This window comes from Balaenoptera musculus, chromosome 6 (genome assembly GCF_009873245.2).
Source record: "Balaenoptera musculus isolate JJ_BM4_2016_0621 chromosome 6, mBalMus1.pri.v3, whole genome shotgun sequence".
Classification (NCBI taxonomy): domain Eukaryota; kingdom Metazoa; phylum Chordata; class Mammalia; order Artiodactyla; family Balaenopteridae; genus Balaenoptera; species Balaenoptera musculus.
The window spans coordinates 109,185,738-109,208,635 of record NC_045790.1 but is presented as its reverse complement, the minus strand read 5'-3'; the positions used below and the strand labels follow the sequence as shown (position 1 = coordinate 109,208,635).

The window sequence follows — 22,898 nt, the reverse complement described above, 5'->3', positions numbered from 1 at the left end:
GTATTTATTCTGTTGAAAATTGTTAAAATTTTTGCATCTATATTCACAAGGGATATTGGTCTATAGTTTTATATTCTTGTCATGTCTTTGTCTATCTTTGGTATCAGGGTAGTGATGGCCTCATAAAATGAGTAGGAATGTCTTCCCTGCCCTTCAATTTTGTATTTATTTATTTATTTATTTATTTATTTATTTATTTATTTATTTATTTATTTATTTTTGGCTGTGTTGGGTCTTTGTTTCTGTGCAAGGGCTTTCTCCAGTTGCGGCAAGCGGGGGCCACTCTTCATCACAGAGCGCGGGCCTGTCACTGTCGCGGCCTCTCTTGTTGCGGAGCACAGGCTCCAGACGCGCAGGCTCAATAGTTGTGGCTCACGGGCGTAGCTGCTCCGCGGCATGTGGGATCTTCCCGGACCGGGGCACGAACTCGTGTCCCCTGCATTGGCAGGCGGATTCCTAACCACTGCGCCACCAGGGAAGCCCCCTCCCTTTCAATTTTATGGAAGTTGTGTAGAACTGGTATTATTTGGTATATTTACCCCTTAAGTGGTAGAATTTATGAGATTTTTTTTTTAATTTTTAAAAAATTTATTTTATTGGTGTAGTTGATTTACAATGTTGTGTTAATTTCTGCTGTACAGAAAAGTGATTCAGTTACACATATATATATATACATTCTTTTTCATATTCTTTTTTTAACGTTTATTTTTTATCTTTTCTTATTCGTCATCCATTTTATACACATCAGTATATACATGTCAATCCCAATCGCCCAATTCATCACACCACCCCCCCACCCCCCGCCGCTTTCCCCCCTTGGTGTCCATATGATTGTTCTCTACATCTGTGTCTCAATTTCTGCCCTGCAAACCGGTTCATCTGTACCATTTTTCTAGGTTCCACATACATGCGTTAATATATGATATTTGTTTTTCTCTTTCTGCCTTACTTCACTCTGTATGACAGTCTCTAGATCCATCCACGTCTCTACAAATGACCCAATTTTGTTCCTTTTTATGGCTGAGTAATATTCCATTGTATATATGTACCACATCTTCTTTATCCATTCGTCTGTCGATGGGCATTTAGGTTGCTTCCATGACCTGGCTATTGTAAATAGTGCTGCAACATTGGGGTGCATGTGTCTTTTTGAATTATGGTTTTCTCTGGGTATATGCCCAGTAGTAAGATTGCTGGGTCATACAGTAGTTCTATTTTTAGTTTTTTAGGGAACCTCCATACCGTTCTCCATAGTGGCTGTATCAATTTACATTCCCACCAACAGTGCAAGAGGGTTCCCTTTTCTCCACACCCTCTCCAGCATTTGTTGCTTGTAGATTTTCTGATGATGCCCATTCTAACTGGTGTGACATGATACCTCATTGTAGTTTTGATTTGCATTTCTCTAGTAATTAGTGATGTTGAGCATCTTTTCATGTGCTTCTTGGCCATCTGTGTGTCTTCTTTGGAGAAATGTCTATTTAGGTCTTCTGCCTAAATTTGTCAACCAAATTCCACCAATAAGAAGATTGTGCAATTACTGGAATACAATGCAACCATTCAAAAGAATTAAACAGGATTATATGATCTGACATAAAAAGTGATAAAAATATGTCACAGAACAATTTGTATAGTATGATCCTATTTATGTTGTTAAATCCATCCTGCATTATGAGTTTACATATACACGTTTATAAATGTATTTTTTGTTTGTTTGTTTATAGCAGCTTTATTCATACTTGCCAAAACTTGGAAGCAACCAAGGTGGCCTTCAATATGTGAATGGATAAATTATGGTACATCCAAACAATGGAGTATTCAGCATTAAAAAGTGGGCAATCCAGCCATGAAAAAACATGAAAGAATTTTAAATACATTTTCTGTTGTGAAAGAAGTCAATCTGAAAAGGCTACTGTATGATTCCAACTGTATGACATTTTGTAAAGAGGCAAAGCTATGGTGACAGGAAGAAGATCAGTGGTCTGGAGTTGGGGGGAGAAAGTATTAAATAGGTGGAGCACAGAACATTTTTATAGCACAGTGAAACTATTTTGTATGACACTAAAATGATGAGTATGTCATTATACATTGGTCAAAACCCATAGAGTGTACAACACAAAGAATGAGCCCTAATATAAACTATGGGCTTTGGGTGACAATGATGCGTCAATGTAGGTTCAACAACTGTGCCACTTGGGTGCAAGATGTTGACAGTAGAGGAAATGGGGTGGGGAGGAGGGGTGGTATTTGAGAATTCTGTACTTTCTGCTCAATTTTTCTGAAAGCTTAAAACTGCTAAAAACCCAAAAATCTATTAACTAAAATAAAACCAAATTATATTCTATATCACTAGTACTTGAAGCAGCAGTAACAGTCACTTTTTGGTAAACCTAAGTACAGAATCCAGACATTCCCATCTGTACTTAAGGCCTCAGGCAACATTGAGGATGGCGAGGACAGAGCATAGCAATCACTGGGATGCAAGTCACTTTAACTGTGGGCTCTCCATCATTTATCTTTTTTTTTTTTCATGATTACTAGTAAGGAGATTGAATCATAATCAAAGACTTCCTAACAAACAAAAGTCCAGGACTAGATGGCTTCACTGGTGTATTCTAACAAACATTTTTTTATATTGAGGTAAAATTGGTATATAACGTTATGTTACAGGTGTACAACATAGTAATTCGATATTTGTGTACACTACAAAACTGATATAAGTCTAGTTACCATCATTACCATACAATTACCCTCCTTCACACATTTCACCCACACCCCACCCCTTCCCCTCCGCTAACCACTTATTTTGTATTAAGACATGGCCCATCTAAAAGCAATGATGGGGCTTCCCTGGTGGCGCAGTGGTTGGGAGTCTGCCTGCCGATGCAGGGGACACTGGTTCGGGCCCTGGTTTGGGAGGATCCCACATGCCGCGGAGCGACTAGGCCCGTGAGCCACAATTACTGAGCCTGCGCGTCTGGAGCCTGTGCTCCGCAACAAGAGAGGCCGCGATAATGAGAGGCCCGCGCACCGCAATGAAGAGTGGCCCCCGCTTGCCACAACTAGAGAAAGCCCTCACACAGAAACGAAGACCCAACACAGCCAAAAATAAATAAATAAAATAAAATAAATAAAAGCAATGATGTTGGTATGTCCAAACCAGGTTTCTTCCTCTTCCCCATTGCAATTAATCTTTTCATAATTTTCTTATTCCTCTTAGCACATTCAGGACATAACATATTATCTTCTAGGTCTGGGGATGGGAAAGTGCAGGCAGGTAACATGAAGACAGAGATCATCCTCCTGGGAGTGTTAGGCACCCAGGTCTGACCTGCATGGAACTGCTAGCGAACCCAACCTTCTGTGTCTGCCAAGAGTGGTCTGCCATGGACCACACACCACCGGACACCGGAAGCTTGCGGCAGAAAGGACTCAACAGAGGTAGGCAGGGGACGTGAATTTACAGCCTTAGATTGAATGGCTCTTGCAGCAATTCTTGACCATGCTGCCAACATGGCTGCCTGAGCTGAAGTTATCACTTCAACCATGTTAGTCCTTTCCTCATTCTCACTCATCTTCTTTTTCTGAACACTTGCTCTCTTGGTCACCATCTTGTGTTTCCCTGGAGATGACTGCAATCTGGCCTCCCGTGATGATTCAGGAATATACTGATCTTTTTCAGGATAAGCATGTTTCTGGAGTCTCAGATAAACCTCTATTTTCTGACCATCGGTACTCAAATTAAGTTGTTGGCACCATTTCCGCAAAGTGTCCCGACTCACGTTCTTAATTGGAGGCAATATGGTTGGCAAGGGATAAATTGGTTTACTACAACTAGATTTTGGGCAAGCTTTGAACTGTTCATCTATTTGAGGAGGATGAACTTGATCGTCTGGACTCAGTGACTCCACTTTGACTTCTGAAGTTGAAGAAACACTTGGTTCCGTTTGATGGTCTTCAACAATTTCCTCATTAACTGGAATCAATGTAAGAACCATATTTTCTTCACCTAAGACCACTTCAAAGAAATTCTTGTTTCAGCCCCACGACCTGAGGGGAGCAAATGTATCTGTCTTAACTCTCCATTGCTATCGCAGGGCTTACACAGTGCCCAGCACAGAGTGGACACTCAGTGTTCTTTTAACAATTTCATGAATGAAAGATAAAGTGGATAGGTAGGAAGGAACTGATATTTACTGGTTTTGTACAGTCCACATGCACTGTGCTAGGAGCTTTTTGTATTTCTCATTTAATCCTATAACATACTTGTAGTAATTTATTAGTTTTCATATTTTAGAAATTAGGCAACTGAGGCTCAGAAATTAAATGACCGATAACATAGAATCACATATGCTTAAGTTTCTAGCTTTTCCTCTCCAATCCAAGGGTGAATAAACTCCATTCCAGCTCAATTGTGATCTATAAATGTATTTTTAACACCTTTATTGGGATATAATTCACATACCATTTTTTTTCTTTTTTTTTTTTTTTTTGGTCTTCATTGCTGTGTGCGGCTACTCTTTGTTGTGATGCGCGGGCTTCTCATTGCAGTGGCTTCTCTTGTTGGGGAGCACGGGCTCTAGGCATGCAGGCTCAGTAGTTGTGGCTCGCAGGCTCTAGAGCGCAGGCTCGGTAGTTGTGGCGCACGGGCTTAGTTGCTCCGCAGAATGTGGGATCTTCCCGGACGAGGGCTCAAACCTGTGTCCTCTGCATTGGCAGGAGGATTCTTAACCACTGTGCCACCAGGGAAGCCCCGCACATACAATACATTTAGAGCATACATTTAAAGTGAACAATTCACTGTTTCTCAGAACATCCACAGAGCTGTACATATACAACTATCATTCATCAACCATGCAATGATCATCACCATCTAATTTTAGATCATTTTCATTACCCCAAAAAGAAACCCTGTACCCATTAGCAGTAATTCCTTTTTCCCCCACCCCCTCAGCCCTAGGCAACCACTAATCTACTTTCTGTCTCTATAGATTTGTGTATTCTGGACATAGGAATATAATCATAAATGTATCATCTTTTGTGACTGGTATCTTTCATTTAGCATGTTTTCAAGTTCCATGCATATTGTAGCATGTATCACTACTTCATTCCTTTTTCTCGCCAAATAATATTCCATCGTATGACTATATTATTCCATATCATATTCATTCACCAGTTGAAGGACATTTGGGTTATTTCCACTTCTTGTCTATTATGAATAATGGTGCTGTGAAAATTTTCTCTTGGGTATATACTTAGAAGTGGAATTGCAGGGGGCTTCCCTGGCGGCACAGTGGTTGAGAATCTGCCTGCCAATGCAGGGGACACGGGTTCGAGCCCTGGTCTGGGAGGATCCCACATGCCACGGAGCAACTAGGCCCGTGAGCCACAATTACTGAGCCTGCGCGTCTGGAGCCTGTGCTCGGCAACAACAGAGGGCGCGATAATGAGAGGCCCGCGCACCGCGATGAAGAGTGGCCCCCACCTGCCGCAACTAGAGAAAGCCCTCGCACAGAAACGAAGACCCAACACAGCCATAAATAAATAAATAAACCCCAAGTTTAAAAAAAAAAAAAAAAAGAAGTGGAATTGCAAGGTTATATGATAAGTCTATGTTTAACTTTTTTGAAGAACTGCCAAACTGTTTTCCAAAGCTGCTGCACCATTTTAAATTCCCATCGGCAACGTAGGAGGGTTCCCATTTCTCCACATCCTGGCCAATACTTGTTATTGTCTATCTCTTTGATCGTATCCATCCTAGGATATGAAGTTGTATCTCTTTGAGGTTTTGATTTACATTTCCCTGATGACTAATGATGTTGAGTATCTTTTCCTGTGTTTCTTGGCCATTTGCATATCTTCTTTGGAGAAATGTCTAGTCAGCTCTTTTGCCTATTTTACATTAGGTTACTTGTCTTTTTATTATTTAGTCATAAATTCTTTATATAGTCTGGATTACTAGTTCTTTACCAGATATGTGATTTGCAAATATCTTCTCCCATTCTGTGAGTTGTGTTTTCACTTTCTTTGATGGTGCCCTTTGAAGCACAAAAGTTTTTAATTTTGATGAAATCCAGTTTGTCTATTTTTTTCTCTTGTGCTTATGCTTTTGGTGTCATATCTAAGAAACCATTGCCTAACCCTAAATCACAAAGACTTATGCCTTTATTTTCTCCTAAGAATTTTATAGTTTTAGCTCTTACATATGCATGCATATTTTTAAAGAACTAAGGGGATGGATACTCATCAAACTGTTAAAGAGTGGTCCCCTCTGGGGAAGGGCATGAAATTGGGGTTGGGTTAGGGTTTGAATGGGACTTTTCATTTTTTCCACCATATATTTCTGTATTGTTTGGATTTTTTATTTAAACAAGCACATCTTATTTTGAGAATCCAAAATCAAAAGACTTTTTAAAGGATTCAAAATTGTACAAACATGCTTACACATAGTCAAAGACTAAAAGATACTGTGCAGAACGAAAACATCCACAGAACTAGTTATTAGAATTAGGAGGAGGGTCGTGTCAAGAAAGGGTTCCTCAAGAAAATAGCATTAGACCAGAACGACGAGGAGTGTGTGCTGGATATAGATGGGAGCAAGAAAAGTGTTTAGTAGGGAAGAAATTATTTCAGCCTATGGAAGAGAAGAGGATCATTAAAAGAACCAAAAATGCTTTAAACTGTCTGGATTGGAGAATGAAAGCGTGTGGGGGGGTGCAAATAAAGGTAGAGGGTGGGGAGAGAGACAGGGGACAGATCATCCTTGTCTACCTTAAGGGTTATAAGCAGCGGGGTGCCCTGGTCAGATTTATTGGTTTTGGAAAATTCACTGTCGAACTGTGGAGAGAATGAGGGGAGGGAGCAGGGAGTTCTGTTAGGAGGCTGTTGCAGAAATCCAGGGGAGAAATGATGGTGGACAGAGTCGGGCACTACTGGCGGAGGAGGGGAGGGGCTGGTTTGAGAGATCCTTAGGACTTGGCGACTGGAAGAGGAGCTGAGGGAAACGCAGGGGCCAAGGCCGACTCCCCATTTCCCAGGTGACAGCCGTGTTGCCTGGAGGGCGCATTAACTAGCTGGAGAAGTAGCAGCGCGTTTGGGGGGGAAGATGGTGACCGCTTTTGGACGCGTGGGTGCGAGCTACCTGCAGATAAGCCAGGGATAGATGTTCAATAGGGTGCTGGATGTAGGGGCTGGCGCTGGAGGCAAGTCCATGCTGACGAGGAAGGTGGAGTCAGTCCGCCCTTAACCATTCCCTGGACTCCGGGAAACCGCAAGCCAGAACGGGCCCGGAAGCCGGTGTCACCGAGCGGGTCCTCCCCAGCCCCCCCAGCCCAGCGAAAGCCCGTGAGAAGCGCGCTGAGGACTGGGGTGGGGACCAACCGCTCCCTCCTCCCACCGCAGACCCAGCCGGTGTCCGGGAGGGGAGCCGCCGCGGGGCTCCGGAACCTTCGGCCGCGGCCGCCCGCGTTCGCCGCGGGACCCATCGGGGGAACCCGTTAGCTGTTGCTAAGGGGCGGCCCCGGAAGTGACGCGCCCCGGGTTTGTTGACAGCGGAGGCGGCGGCGGCTGCAGGCTGCGAGCCGTAGGAGCCGGATCGGGGGAGGGGCCGGGCCCCGGAGCCAGCACCCGGCGTCCCTCAGCCCCGCCCGCCGCCCTAAGGGCAAGGTAATGGCCACGGAGTCCCCCCGGCGCGACCCCCATCCCGCCTCGGGCTCCGGTCCCTGGGATCCCAAGCTCCGCCCCTCCGACCCCCGTCTTCCGCAGACCCCGGCCCTAGCCTGATGAGATCCCATGCCTCCCCAGCATCTCCCGGGCCGCATCCTCCGCTCCTCCTCGCCGAGGAAGCATCCCGTCCGCTCCCGGGGCCAAGGGATATCTCTGCGTCCTCCCCCCTTCCCTTCTTGCCTCCGGTGCCTCACTATCGCCGCTGCAACCATTTGCAAAGGTCCATCTCGGCCAGTGGTGGGAGGACTCCCTTCTCTACCCCTGCTGCCAGGTCTGAGAAACATGCCTTTAAAAGTGAGCACCCTTCCTCCAGAAAGAAAATGACGCCCTGTCGCATGCCCCTACAAAATGGGGGATAGATGCAGGGCTGAAAGAGGCAGCCTCTGCCCCTCCTACCTGTTGGATGAGCTTAAGTTTCCCCAAAGCAGTGCTTGAAAGCTCAGGGATGACAAGGCGCGGGGAAATCCAACAGGGTGGCAAAGGGATGGGATGGTAGCAAACCTAAGGGCCAAGGGAGCCTGATAGGTGAGTTGAAAGTGAAACTGACTGCTGGCTGCTATAGCTCTGTGGGTGGAACTTGACTTGGCTGCTTTTTGGCCCAAGGAGTCCAAGACTTCCAGTCTTTGTGCCTGTCAGCACATTTGATTTTTAAATTAGAGGGGGAATGCTTGATGCCCCCATGGAAAAATCACCCCCTATGATCTTTCCCACAGAATGTTTCTCTTCAGGGTTCAAACTGGTTAGAATGAGCATTGATGACAGCTTTGAAAAGGGTCACAGGAGAGTGTACTTAGGGCAGGAGGTGGTTGCCAGTGGTGAGGGGGTCTCTCTGTTTCAGTTCACTAGTTCATTCAGCAAATCAGAAATATATGTAAGGTGGAGAAAAATATGTGTAGGGTGGAGAAAAATAGAGCAGGATGGGCCACGGTAAGTGCCAGAGAGTGGGGTTGCCCTTTTTATAGAGGGTGGTCAGAGAAGGGTTCTAATAAGGTGATATCTGAGCAAAGCCCTGAAGGGAGGGAGGCAGCAAGCCATGCAGCAAGCGCAAAGGTCCTGAGGTAGTATATCTGATGATTTTTAAAAACAGCAGGAGGACAGTAGGGCTGGAGCAGAGTGAAGGAGAGGAAGAGTGGTTGACAAGGAAGTCAGAGAAGAGTAGGGGCCAGATATTGGTGGGGAGGATATCAGGGGCTGTTCATGTGATGTAGGGTCACAGGGTGTCTAATGGGGCACCCTTTCAGAACTGTATTAATTTGAAGTGTCTGGTGGTCAGAGAAAATACAGATTTGTTCTAGATGACAAATGGACATTGTGCTCTGGCCTGGCATTGTAAGTCCCCTTCTCCACCTTTATAATGGCCGCTGACGGAATAAATTTTAAAAGGACAGCCATAGAACACTGTAGTTAAATCTGGTCATGCCACTTGCTTTTTGGTTGTGAGAACTTGGGCAAGTCAAACAGCCAAGTCAAGTACCACCCACAGAGCTATAGTAGCCAGCAGTCAGTTTCACTTTCAACTCACCTTTTCCCACCTCAAAGTCCTCATCTGTAAAAATAGGATTGTTGGGCTAAATGAGAGGTCATGCACTGAAGCGCTTAGTGCATTATTTAGCACATATTAAATCCTCAGGACATTGCAGGTATGCTGATGGCAATGACAATGGTGAGGAAATATTTGCATGTGTCTACCTCAAAGCCTTTCTTTTTAGCACCAGCTGATGATGTCACCAGCTGTTGGCTGCCTCCCTGAACTAGTAGAATTTTGGAGAACAGTGGAGAGACAAAGTGGAAACTTGCTGTCACCCCTCAGTGGGAACAGTGGTTGCACATCACTGTCATGGTGGCTTGGTCCTGTCTTTTTTCACACCAGTGGAAGGTTATGGGGGCTTTTTTTTTTTTTTTAAAGAGCAAGCAAATCCCTATTCTGCCATATAATACAGGCTAAATGATGGTGTTGAAATAAATATGACATGGAGACGGGTTGGGAAGGGCAGTATATGTTGGCTCTGTTTGTGTGGTTGGGTTGTGTGTGGCGGATTTGCTGGAAACTGTTGATCCTAGATGTGCCCAGCAGAGGCTGAGATTTTGCAGCCTGCCTTATAGGGAGTGGAACAATGGTTGCTCTCTCTCCTCAACCCCCAAGCCTGGACTATGTCATCAGGCCTGGGTCATAAGCTGAGCAGGGCAGCTGGGCCAGAGGATTTGAAAATGAAAAGTCAGAGCACACCAACGCTGAGAGCCAGGGTGCTGGAGCCGGTTGTTGGGGGTAGAAGCGCGGACTAGTCATCTGGGGAGCTGGGTTCAAGCCCAGCTCTGCTCTGGTTCACTGTGTGAACTTGGGCAAGTCCTATCCCCTGTCTGCGCCTCAGTTTTCCTATCTCTACACTAACTGAAGGCTACTGGGAGGATGAAAGAGTTCGGTGCATTCTAAAGCTCTCTACAAAGGTTAAAAACAGTTCTTGTTATCATTAGCACCACCAGGATTCTGCGACTTATTTTTGGGCAGAGGGCTTCAGCACCTCAGCTGTTCTTGACTCCCGAAATGCGAGTTCAGAGACCCCTGTTGGATCATTTACTTTGAGACCAACATCCTATATCTGGTTCAATCACTGAAGCTGATTTTCCAGCTTCAGAAATGAACAGAAGGATCTCTCCAAGCATTATTCTTAGGAAATCACTCCATAATTATTGGTTACCACCTTCTTGCCATTATTTCATGGCATCTGCTCAGCAACCCCATGTGGTAGGTTTGCAACCCATTGACAGATAAGGACCCTGATGAATATTGAGGCTGGTAAATATTGCCTGGGGACCTCATGGAGCTGAGGCTCCTTCACCTGCAACCAACCAGTCATGCACTCACTGTGTCATGGAGACCCCGTGGGTCACACAAGGTCTTGTCCTCAGGAAGCTTCTAGCCCTGTGGTCAAAAAATGATATATGCCTGTAGAATAGTTACCGGTGATGCCCGATCATCTATGCTCAGTGCCCAGGACCCTCCAGGTTGTAAGCAGGCAAAGGCTCATGCCGCAGAAGGGAGACCTGAGGCTTGGAGAAACAGTTCCTGCCCATAGCATAATGGTGGAGAGAGCCAGGCACTTACTGGGGGACTTGGGCACGTCATTGCACATCTTTGAACCATAGTTTCTTCATCTGGAAAACAAAAGAGTATGTCCTTATAGGTTATTTGTGGCTTCAATGAAAACATGCATGGAAAGCTCAAAATCCTGGGTCTCAAACTAATGAATACATGTATACATACTGATATGTACATATAGACCCTTGTACATATACATAGTCTGTGGCCAGTTACGTCACCACTGAGTCTCAGCTGCCTCATCTGTAAGTTGTCGATTATAATTCTTGCCTCGTGTAGTTGTTGGGAGAATTGAGTGAGTTAATGCATGTGGAGTACTTAGCAGAGTCCTTGGAATACGGTGCTCAGTATGGCTGTGATCACTGTTTGACTGCCGGCCTGGAACCCAGGTATCCCCAAGGCCCTCTGCCTCCAAGTGACACCAGTGAGGGGCAATGCGCATTCCCCCCTCATATCTTCCTAATGTAACCCACCCTGCAGATTAGTCTGTGCAGGTCAGTGATGCCCTGGGATGCCCTCAGATCCTCAACTGCACCCTTGCCCCCAGGGGGCCCCTGGCACTTGCCCTGGCTCCCTTCACATCAGCCTTCCACCCCCAATATCTGGCCTGTGATCCGCTCCCTCCTGGAAAGCTTCCAGCCTCTGTAAATAGGATATTTGTTTGGGTTTTCCCCCCAGCTCCTGGGTTAATATTTCACAGGGTGGGTGCCACTCCAAGGCTCAGAGCTTCTGGCTCCCCCAGCCAACAGAGAGGCTGGGGATCAGGACACTCGTGGCGTCCCATGCTCCCTTCTCTGGACCTCACATTCTCTTCCCCCTACATTGGATAGACAGAAGACTGGATGGTTTGGTGAGAAGCATGGGTTTGGTTTAGGTTTGGATTGTGTCCCACTCTTGTTAGTTGTGTGATTTTATTTATTTATTTATTTTTGGCTGTGTTGGGTCTTCACTGCTGAGCGTGGGCTTTCTCTAGTTGCGGCGAGTAAGGGCTACTTTTCGTTGCGGTGTGTAGGCTTCTCATTGCGGTGGCTTCTCTTGTTGCGGAGCACGAGCTCTAGGCACGCGGGCTTCAGTAGTTGTGGCACGCAGGCTCAGTAGTTGTGGCTCGTGGGCTCTAGAGCACAGGCTCAGCAGTTGTGGCGCACGGGCTTAGTTGCTCCGCGGCATGTGGGATCTTCCCAGACCAGGTCTCGAACCCGTGTCCCCTGCGTTGGCAAGTGGATTCTTAACCACTGAGCCACCAGGGAAGTCCCTAGTTGTGTGATTTTAGACAATCCTCAGTGTCTTCGTCAGAAAACAGGGTAACAATCTCTACCTCACGGTTTTTTAGTGTGATAACTCAGGCAAGAACAAACCTTTATTCTGTTACATGCCAGGCACAGGCCGGGCCCTGAGGATCCAGGAGTGTGGAAGCGGAAAGTGTTCTTGTCCTCCTGGAGCTTGTGGGCTGGGGGAGGGGTCATTAGACAGATTGTTATATAAATGATGGATTAGCTGCAAGCACAGGATCCTAGGGAATGTCGTCTGTTGGTTAAGTTAGAGACTACGTGCAATAAACCCCTTAAGGAGCTCAGACTGGAAGCAGCCGACTTGGAGGTGTCTGCTGCTATTCGCTCTCCACTGCTGCCCACCCCCAGGATGTCATAGCTCCCGGTGGATCCAGGCAAGAGACGGGATGGAGAAAGACACAGGGTTCTTCTTACCACGTGCTCTTCTGTCATAATCAGAGTTCCCTCCATCTCCCGTTGCCAGAATCCCAGATGGCTGGTGCCTGCCACGAGAATGAGAAACCCTAGGGGCTGGGCATGGGGTGGGTAGAGATGGCCACCTCTGGCCGGTGCCAGGCTGCAGCTGGAAGGGGCCCAAGTGGCAGGGTGCTCCGGCCCCCAGGCCTCCAGCCTTGGTGCCAAGACAGATGGCTCCTTCCTCCTCCAGCTCACGCCAGCCCCCTGCAGCGGGGTCAGCACCGCGAAAACGTGGTTAGCAGATCTGTGCCACCTGCCCGGTATCTTTTGGAGGCTTTTGGTGATCTTGGCAGCTGACAAGGTGGTGTTTCTTCCACCTGCGGAGCAGGGTTAGGGCAGAGTGGCTACCTGGGTGACTGGGCTCATCCTGCAGAAAGGGCAAAGCCCCTGGCGGCTCTCTCATCCAGAGTGGTGAGGGTTCCACTGTGGCCACTGGGTGCCCAGCACTGTCCTGGGCATGGTGGGCAGGGGGAATCTGAGAGCGTGCCTTGCCTCCCAGGTTCCCTGCATGTGCTGCAACCCTACAACGTGTCAGGCCCACATGGGGTGTGCAGCCCCTTGTTCAGCCAGTAGTCGTGGTATTGGGCCCATGGTGCCAGTGTCCCACACCCTCTACCCTTTCAGCCTGTGAGCATCTTATCCTTCTTCCTGGAACGCCTTTCCCTTCTCTCCCCGCCACTGGAGTGAACTATGACTCATCTTTTGGGTCGCTGCTGAAATGTCACTTCCAAGGACTCCTGCCCTGACTCCCCAGTCCAGGGCAGGTCCCCTGGCGTGGGCACCCAGAGTCCCAGGTCCCACCCTCTCCTTCAGAGCACTGGGCCCAGTTACGTGGCGTGGGTTTGTGTGCTTCTTAGGTGGAGATCTGTCTCGCTCCAGAGCCAGTGTGCTCCACGAGGACAAAGACCTTGTCTGGTTTCGCTCACCCTTGGACCTACAGTGCTCAATAGACAGTAACCCTGGGCTAAGTACAGGGATGATGTCAGAGGAGACAGCCCGGTTCCTGCCCTCGTGCAGCTGGCCGTCTGGCAGGGAAGCTGGATAATTAAAACAGCATCAGTCCCAAATGTTAGTTGTTATGGTAGGGCCTATGGGGGCACACAGCAAGAGCACCCTGGCGGGTCAGGGAAGGCTTCCTGGAGGAAGTGACACTAAGGCCTGAGGGTGCATAGACATCAGCTGAGTCAAGAGGAGAGTTCAAAGGTAGTGTGGGCTGGAGTGGTTGGGAGATGCTTCCTGGAAGAGGGACATGAATGTGTTTGGGGGGTTGGGGGCAGTATTTAGAACAGAAAGTGGATGACCAAAGGTCCGAAGGTGACCTTGTGCCTCTGGCGTATTGCCAGTACAACGAAGGAGGCCAGTTCAGCTGGAGTAGGGAGTCAGGGGGTGGTGAGTAGGCCGCAGAGCTGGTTCCACTTCTGGAAGCCCTGAATGACTGCTTGAAGAGATTGGACTTGGCAGTTTCCAGCAGGGTGCGTCTCCCTGCCAGCGGTGCTCCTTCTGGGTCAAGATCTGAAAGTGAGTGCAGGCAAAGGAAGGCCATGCCCAGGGTCCAGGCAGCCTGTTTCTTGTGCTTTTCCTCGAGGGTGTCACGGCACCACTGGGACAGCTGGCACAGTGGGCCTCGTGGCAGGAGACCCAGGCCTGAGAAGCAAGGGCCTGGAGCTGGGCAGGAACAGACCTTGCTCTAGGGCCCAGGGCAGGTGAGGTAGGAGAAAGGGATGATGATGATGAAAGCTGCCTTTTAGTGAGCAGTTACTATGTGCCAGGCACCACGCTAAGCCCTTTCTGGATTGTTCCGTGTTATCTGCACACAGTGTTCTCTGTTTTAGAGAAGAAACTGAGGCACAGCGGTGAAGACGCTTGCCCAAGTTCACCAGCTCTTAAGCAGCAGGGCTGAGACTTGGAGCTGGGTTGGCCTGGCTCCAGAGCTCTTAGAGCACGGTCACCCGTGAGTGGTGCTGCCAGAATTTAGAACTGGCCATTGCAAAGGGCACAGCGTTCTGTGGCCGCCCACTCGGTTTCCTGAGCAGCCTGGAAGGCTCACATGTGGACTAGGAGGCTCCAAGGAGCCAGGGGCAAACTGAACTCCTGCATAACCCTCCAAGAGATGAGGTTCACATGCCAGTTTGGACAGAGTAGCCCCTCTTTCTGAGCTTGAGTTTCCTCATCTGTAAGCTGGGCTCATAACCACCATTTGTTGTGCACTGAGTCATCTCAAGCTTGAGATGAGGCATTTTCCCAACAGCCCTGTGAAGTGGGGATTGTTGTCCCCATTTTCCAGATGAGGAAACTGAGGTCCAGAGAGGTTAAGTAATACACCTGTGAATTGTGGAACTGGATTGAAACATAGATCTGTCTAACCTAGAGCCTTCACTTAAAAGAAAAAAAAGCAATAGCTATTGAAGGATAATATAGATAAGGAAAGGACCACAAAGCATGAGCAGACAGTTTGATGAATTTCCACAGGTGTACACACCTGTCCCAGCCCTTCCAGAGGCCCCCCTGCCACTTTCTAATTACTGCCTCCCTGCAAAGGTAATCACCACCCTTACTTCTAACACCGTAGATTCATTTTGCCTATTTTTTCCCCTTTCTGATGTAAACTCTCATAGGAAAATGGTTTGGGACTAATTCCTGACTGTCCTCAGGTCTATAAATGGTGGATTGTTTTCTATCTTGTTCACTCAACTTGAATGTGAAGGTTCAGTTTTCATTCTCTCCTAGCCACTTATTGTAGCTGAGGATGCATAGTCAGTTAGATTGTTACTTAGCTGAACCCCGAATTCCTTTTAAACGTGGACCTCTTTGGTGTCCAGGCCATCTTCTTAACTTTTTGTTGGATCGCAATATACATTTTAAAAAGTGCACACGTCATAATATACAGCTCCCTGAATATTCACAGAGTGCACATGCCTGTACGCCCAGCACTCAGATAAGGGACTAGAAGCTTCTTAGCTCCGAACCAAACCCCCAAAGTAACCACAGTCCTGACTTCTGCCACCACAGATTAGATTTTCCTGGTTTTTGTTTGTTAGTTTTTTTGCCGTGCCACCCGGCATACAGGATCTTAGTTCCTTAACCAGGGATCGAACCCATGCCCCCTGCAGTGGAAGCGTGCAGTCCTAACCACTGGACCACTGGGAAGTCCCAGATTTTCCTGTTTTTTAACTTAAGGGAGTAAAACATAAATGGATTCATTCAGTATATGAGTATACACTCTTTTGCGTCTGGCTTCTTTCACTAAACATTGTGAGGTTCATCCAAGCTGTTGTGAGGTGGTACATTCTCATTGCTGTGTAGTGTTCCATTGGTGAGTGGACCGTAATATTCATTCTCACGTCAGTGGACATTTAGGTTCTGTTCTATTAGGAATAGTGCTGCTGTGGACATTTTGTCTGTGTCTTTTCGTGAACGTTTATATGCATTGCTGGTGGGTGTACATCTGGTAGTGGAGCTGCTGAACACTGAACATATGTGTTTGTACAGCTTTAGTAGATAGTGTCACACAGTATTCCAGTTACACTCCCAGTTTACACCAATCCACACTCCCACCAGCAGTGTGGGTAACTTCCCCTCGTGCCATAGCTTCACTATAACACAAGCTGGGTGTTGCCTGTATTACTGTTGTTTCCAATGGAGCCTTTCTGGTGGCTGCAAAATGGTATCTCATTATGGTTTTCCTTTCCTTTACGCTTATTGTGCATTTCTTTATCCTTTATGAAATGCCTGTTCAAGTCCTTTGCCTATTTTTTAACTGGATGCTATGTCCTGATCTGTAGAAGTTGTTTATATATTCTGAATACAAGCCTTTTGTTGGATATATTATTGGAAACGTCTTCCAATAATAAACGGCTTGCCTTTTCTCTTTCTTTTTTTTTCCTATTTTTATAAATTTATTTATTTATTTATTTTTGGCTGCGTTGGGTCTTTGTTGCCCAGTTGCGGCGAGCGGGGGCTACTCTTCGTTGCAGTGTGTGGCCTTCTCATTGCGGTGGCTTCTCTTGTTGTGGAGCCTGGGCTCTAGGTGCATGGGCTTCAGTAGTTGTGGCACGTGGGCTCAGTAGTTGTGGCTCGCGGGCTCTCGAGCACAGGCTCAGTAGTTGTGGTGCACAGGCTTAGTTGCTCCACGGCATGTGGGATCTTCCCAGACCAGGGCTCGAACCCGTGTCCCCTGCACTGGCAGGTGGATTCTTAACCACTGCGCCACCGGGGAAGTCCCTTGCCTTTTCTCTTTCTTAATGGTACCTTTTGATGAAAAGAATACTAAATTTTGAGGCAGTCCAATTTATCAGTTTCTCTCTATGGTTTTTTTGTGACCTATTTAAGAAATTATTGCCTACTCTAAAATCATAAAGATATACTCCTATGTTTTCTTCTAGAAACCTATCGTTTTACCTTTCATGTACAGGTCTGTGGTCCATGTCAAATTAATTTTTGTGTGTGTATGAACGAAGGTTCTGCACTTCAGTACATATCAGTTTATCATTTTTCCCTTATGAGTCCTACTTAAGAAAGCTTTACCTATCTCAAGGTCATGAAGGTAGTAGGAGACTTCACTTTTTTTTTATTGAGGTATAGTTCATGTACAATATTATATGTTACAGGTGTACAACATACTGATTCACAATTTTAAAGGTTACACTTCATTTATAGTTACTGTAAAATATTGGCTATATTCCCTATGTTGTACAATATGTCCTTATAGACTATTTATTTTATATATGATAGTTTGTACCTTTTACTCCCCTACCCCTGTCTTGCCCCTCCCCTTTCCCTCTCCCCACTGGTAACCACTAGTTTGTTCTCTATTTCTGTGAGTCTGTTTCTTTTTTGTTATATTCACTAGTTTGTTCTATTTTTTAGATTCCACATGTAAGTGATATCATACAGTATTTGTGTTTCTCTATCTGATGAGACCTTACTTTTTTTTTTTAATATTTATTTATTTATTTGGCTGTGCTGGGTCTGATTTGCAGCGCACGGGATCTTCATTGCCTCATGTGGGATCTTTAGTTGCAGCATGCAGGATCTAGTTCCCTGACCAGGGATCGAACCCAGGCCCCCAGCATTGGGAGCACGGAGTCTTAACCACTGGACCACCAGGGAAGTCCCAAGACCTTACTTTTTAAATAACAGTTTTATTGAGCTGTAATTCCTATGCCATACAGTTCATCTATTTAAAGTAGACAATTCAGTGGGTTTCGGGGATATTCACAGAGTTGTGCAACCATCACCACAGTCAATTTTAGAACATTTTCTTCCCCCAAAAAAGAAACCCACAGCCATTAGCAGTCACTCCCCATCCCTGCCCCCCACAACCTCTTAGCCCCAGGCAACCACTAATCTACTTCTGTCTCTGTAGGTTTGCCTGTTCTGGCTAAACATTTCATACAAATGGAATCATAAAATATGTGGCCTTTTGTGACTGGTTTCTTTCACTTAGCATAATGTTTCTAAGGTGCGGTGTTGTAGCGTGTGTCAGTACTTCATTCCTGTTATTGCTAAATAAGATTCCATTACATGGCTATACCATGTTTTTGTGTCTATCCGTTTATCAGTTGATGGGCATTTGAATTGTTTCCATTTTGACTATTATGGATAATACCACTATGTACAACTTTTATGTGGAAGTATATTTTCATTGCTCTCGTGAGGAGCCTTCATTCTTAATCATATACAATGAGATTCAGTGATGACATGTCTTTAAAGCACTGGCACATACTAAGCGTACTAAGCGTTCAAACAGTGACAGCTATATACAGGTTTTATATATATATACACACACACACACACACAGCAATGGACACCACAATTTAGCTGTTAACGAAAGACCCTGTAGGGAGTTCCCTGGCGGTCCAGTGGTTAGGACTCGGCGCTTTCACTGCCGTAGCCCGGGTTCAATCCCTGGTCAGGGAACTAAGATCCCACGAGCCGTGAGGTGCGGCCAAAAAAAAAAAAGAAAGCCCCTGTAATCCCCACCCAAGCACTGGGGTCCCCAACACACACATCTGCCCACAGACATTGGGAGGTCATCGAAATGCTCAGACAACGCCACCTGCTCTTTGCAGGTCAAATCACACGTAGGTGGTAGCACAGCAGGGCAGGGAAGGGAGGAATCAGGCGTCCTGGGCCCTGACCCTGCTAAGCTGCTAATTTGTATGTGCCATCCAGGGGCCTCAGCTTTTCTGCTAGAGAGTGGACGTAGGGCAGCTGGTAGTTCTGGCCCTTATGCGTGGCTCACTTAACTTCTTTCCCGTTCCCCAGGCCGTGGCTCAGCCAATGATCCTGTGAGTGTCAGGGAGTCACCATTGCCCCTGGGGGCCCCTGTCCCGGAGTGGCCCACCTGTCTGCTCCCAGCATGGCGTCAGACACTCCTGAGTCCCTGATGGCCCTCTGCACCGACTTCTGCCTGCGCAACCTGGATGGCACCTTGGGCTACCTGCTGGACAAGGAGACTCTGCGGCTCCATCCAGACATCTTCCTGCCCAGTGAGATCTGTGACCGGCTCGTCAACGAGTGAGCAGGCGTGGGGCTGGGGCAGGGGCCTGAGCCTCAGCATGAGTGTGTGTGGAGAGATTGGGAGCATTGTGTGTGCCCCCCCGTGGGGATGTGCACACACGTGGGTATCCGTGGGTGCAAGAGAACACTGGCCCCTCCATAACCGTAAAGTTGTAATTGTGCATGTTGGTATGTGTGTGGAGGGGGGGGGGGCGCACGTGAAGGAATGTGTTTGCACACACGTGGGCTTCTGCAGCACAGGGTAGGTTTGAGTGTGAAACTGCAGGTATGCATTACACCTATGAGAGGGTGTAGAAACCTCTCATATAATATAAATGAAGGAGTTATATGCTGTCCTGTGTGTGTGTTTGTGTGTGTGCACACGCGTGTGCATACACACACGATGCACCTATGCCTGTGAACACGTGTCTGTGTGTGAACCTGCATACATACATATTTATGCACCAATGCCAGAATAATGGACCCCTGAGCAGGGATCAGATCATTCAGAAAATCTCTATGTGGCTTCTCCGAGGGACTCCCCACTAATAGAGGCTCCTAGAAGGATGATATACAGGCCTGACTGCTGGGGGTTCGGTCCAGATGCCCAGAGGGAAATTGTTAGACCAGACAGTCGCATATAAAAGTGGGAACCTGGGTGTGACCTGAGAGCCCAACTTGTAAAAATGTTCTGAGCATCTAATGTGGGTCAGGCACTAGATTGGACACTGCAGAGCAGAGTTGTGTCCATTTTACAGGTGAAGGAACTGAGGTCTGGGGAATTTCAGTTACTCGTGTGAAGTTGCCCAGGTAGTGAACAGCCAAGCCAGGATGGTGTTTGACTCCACAGCCTTTTCCACCAGACCAGGATCCTTGCATCTGCTGGTATCTCAAGAGAGTTTTACCGAGCGCTTGCTCTGTACCCAGCTGGGAACTCCAAACCCCTCGGCTCAGTCTTCCTGTTGGACAGGGTTCTGGGAAGGGCTGATCAAGGAGTCAGAAGCTGGCTTAAAGAAGATGGGGAGTGTGGACGTGTATGTTTGTTATAGAAGCGTCTACAGTTTGGCGGGTAAGAGCTTGGGATTCGCCATCGATAGAGGCCCCTTTATCACCATTTGGTCTGCCTTTGGACTCCTGGTTCCTGGGGCCACCCTTAATCTCATCTGTAGGGTAGTCAGGATCCAACCAGGTGCTGTGAGGAAGAGGAGGAGGAGGAGGAGGAGGAGATGGAGGTTGCTGCCGGGGTGATCAGGGAAGGCTTCAGAGGAAGGGGAGGGCTTGTGCTGGGCCTTGAAGGGAGGATGAGGGTCCCTGCCCTGAGCCAGGCTTCCTTCCCTCCCAGGTATGTGGAGCTGGTCAATGCCGCCTGCAACTTTGAGCCGCACGAGAGCTTCTTCAGCCTCTTCTCGGACCCCCGCAGCACCCGCCTCACCCGAATCCACCTCCGCGAGGACCTGGTGCAGGACCAGGACCTGGAAGCCATTCGCAAGCAGGTGAGACCTGGTCACCAGGCACGGGGGATGGCCAGGGGAGGCCACCCTGAGACGGTCAGGCGGAGTTGGGGCAGGACCGGTCACCTCCAGCCCAGGAATCCTGAGGCGCCGCCAGGGCTCTGCCCCTTGTGCAGACCCCTCCCCAAGCCCCACGTGTGGCCCAGGGCCAGGCCTAGGCTGGGGTGTGGGTGCAGAGGTGATAACGGGGCTGTGCCCGCCGCCAGGACCTGGTGGAGCTGTACCTGACCAACTGCGAGAAGCTGTCCGCCAAGAGCCTGCAGACGCTGAGGAGCTTCAGCCACACCCTGGTGTCCCTGAGCCTGTTCGGCTGCGCGAACATCTTCTACGAGGAGGAGAACCCGGGGGGCTGTGAAGACGAGTGCCTCGTCAACCCCACCTGTCAGGTGCTGGTCAAGGACTTCACCTTCGAGGGCTTTAGCCGCCTGCGCTTCCTCAACCTGGGCCGCATGATCGATGGGGTCCCCGTGGAGTCCCTGCTGCGGCCGCTCAACTCGCTGGCCGCCTTGGACCTCTCGGGCATCCAGACGAGCGACGCGGCCTTCCTAACCCAGTGGAAAGACAGCCTGGTGTCCCTCGTGCTCTACAACATGGACCTGTCGGACGACCACATCCGTGTCATTGTCCAGTTGCACAAGCTGCGGTGAGCTGCGAGCCCAGAGCTCGCCGGGTGGGGGTGGGGAGGTGGGGATTGTCAGTCCCAGAAGATTCCTGAGCCCCCGGCCAGGCAGAAGGTGGGGATAGAAGAGACAGTCCCATTCCTTAAACCCACTGTTTTGGTCTGATCGGGGCTGTTAAGGGCACCTGGGTCCCAGCACGTTTTTTCCCAGAACGCCCTGGAGTGGTTGTAACAGGGATGGGCCCTCCCCTGCCATGGACTGAAACAGCAGGGGTCTACGAGGCAGCCCCAGTCTGTGTCCAGCTCCTGACCTGTGCCCCCAACTCCAATCTCCAGACACCTGGACATCTCCCGAGACCGCCTCTCCAGCTACTACAAGTTCAAGCTGACTCGCAAGGTGCTGAGCCTCTTTGTGCAGAAGCTGGGGAACCTGATGTCCCTGGACATCTCTGGCCACATGATCCTGGAGAACTGCAGCATCTCCAAGATGGATGAGGATGCAGGACAGACCAGGTGGGGACCCACCTGCCATGTTTGCTAGCAGGGTATCATTCAACAGGCATTGACCAAGTGCTGTCCTGGATGCTGGACAGAAAGAAACAAATTAGGCCCCCCCGAGTCTGTGTGAGCTCGTGGGGACAGACGGGTCATTATTAGGGCTGCACAGAGCTCTGGGGTTGCCCTGAGGGTCAGGAAGGAGGGAGGAGGAGGAATGGCACCCAGGCTGTGCAGAAAGCTCATTCTGAGTTTGCCAGAGGAAGGGTGTTCTAGCAGAGGAAACAGCATGTGCAAAGGCTGGAGGTACCGCATGGGGAGTGACTGGGAGATTATGGCACTCAGACTGGCCGGAGCTGGTGTGGTGGTATTAAGGTAAGGCCAGCATACCCGCCACTCATTAGGTGTTGCGGCAGACAGGCTGGTCCCCAGGTTCGTTGTTTGGAGGAGAGAGCTGATTCAAACCCATCCAGCTGTCACTGGCCGTAAGCCCTCTCCCCGACTGGAATGGAGTGGGGTTTGGTTGACGGGCATGTGCCTTCATGACTATTGGGGGAACCTAAAGGTGACACATCCTCACTAGAATGGCAGATAGGATTCTCCAAAGATGGCTGCAACAGTATCTCCTGTCCCACATGTTCTCTACAGTGTGACCTTGTCACCCTCCCATCAAGAGGTGGGGTCTATGTCCATCCCCTGCCTTTTTTTTTTTAAAGATTGATTGATTGATTGATTGATTGATTGATTGCTATGTTGGGTCTTCGTTTCTGTGCTAGGGCTTTCTCTAGTTGCGGCAAGCGGGGGCCACTCTTCATCGCGGTGCGCGGGCCTCTCACTATCGTGGCCTCTCTTGTTGCGGAGCATAGGCTCCAGACGCGCAGGCTCAGTAGTTGTGGCTCACGGGCCTAGTTGCTCCACGGCATGTGGGATCTTCCCAGACCAGGGCTCGAACCCGTGTCCCCTGCATTAGCAGGCAGATTCTCAACCACTGCGCCACCAGGGAAGCCCTATCCCCTGCCTTTAAAAAGAAAAAAAAAAAAAAAAAGGGACTTCCCTGCTTCCCTGGTGGCGCAGTGGATAAGAATCCACCTGCCAATGCAGGGGACATGGGTTCGAGCCCTGGTCCGGGAAGGCCCACGTGCCGCAGAGCAACTAAGCCTGTGCGCCACAACTGCTGGGCCTGCGCTCTAGAGCCCGCGTGTCAC

The 22,898-nt window shown here is 48.5% G+C and overlaps 2 protein-coding genes across 3 annotated transcripts in view; one reads left to right on the top strand and one right to left on the bottom strand.

Annotated features, from left to right (window-relative positions):
• Nucleotides 1-1,954: 1,954 nt before the first annotated feature.
• Nucleotides 1,955-7,484, bottom strand: LOC118896424 (developmental pluripotency-associated protein 2-like). Its single transcript, XM_036854192.1, is given in 3 exon segments — nt 1,955-1,982; nt 3,139-4,050; nt 7,270-7,484. Coding segments are annotated over 3 exon segments (1,155 nt in total).
• Nucleotides 7,485-7,526: 42 nt separating this feature from the next.
• Nucleotides 7,527-22,898, top strand: part of ZER1 (zyg-11 related cell cycle regulator) — a 30,249-nt gene continuing 14,877 nt past the window's right edge. For both annotated transcript variants that reach the window (XM_036855084.1, XM_036855082.1), the window contains exons 1-5: nt 7,527-7,665; nt 18,835-19,086; nt 20,411-20,561; nt 20,786-21,222; nt 21,535-21,711. In XM_036855084.1, coding sequence (XP_036710979.1) covers nt 18,929-19,086; nt 20,411-20,561; nt 20,786-21,222; nt 21,535-21,711 — 923 coding nt within the window. In that variant the 5' untranslated portion in view covers nt 7,527-7,665; nt 18,835-18,928. The remainder of the gene's footprint in view (nt 7,666-18,834; nt 19,087-20,410; nt 20,562-20,785; nt 21,223-21,534; nt 21,712-22,898) is intronic.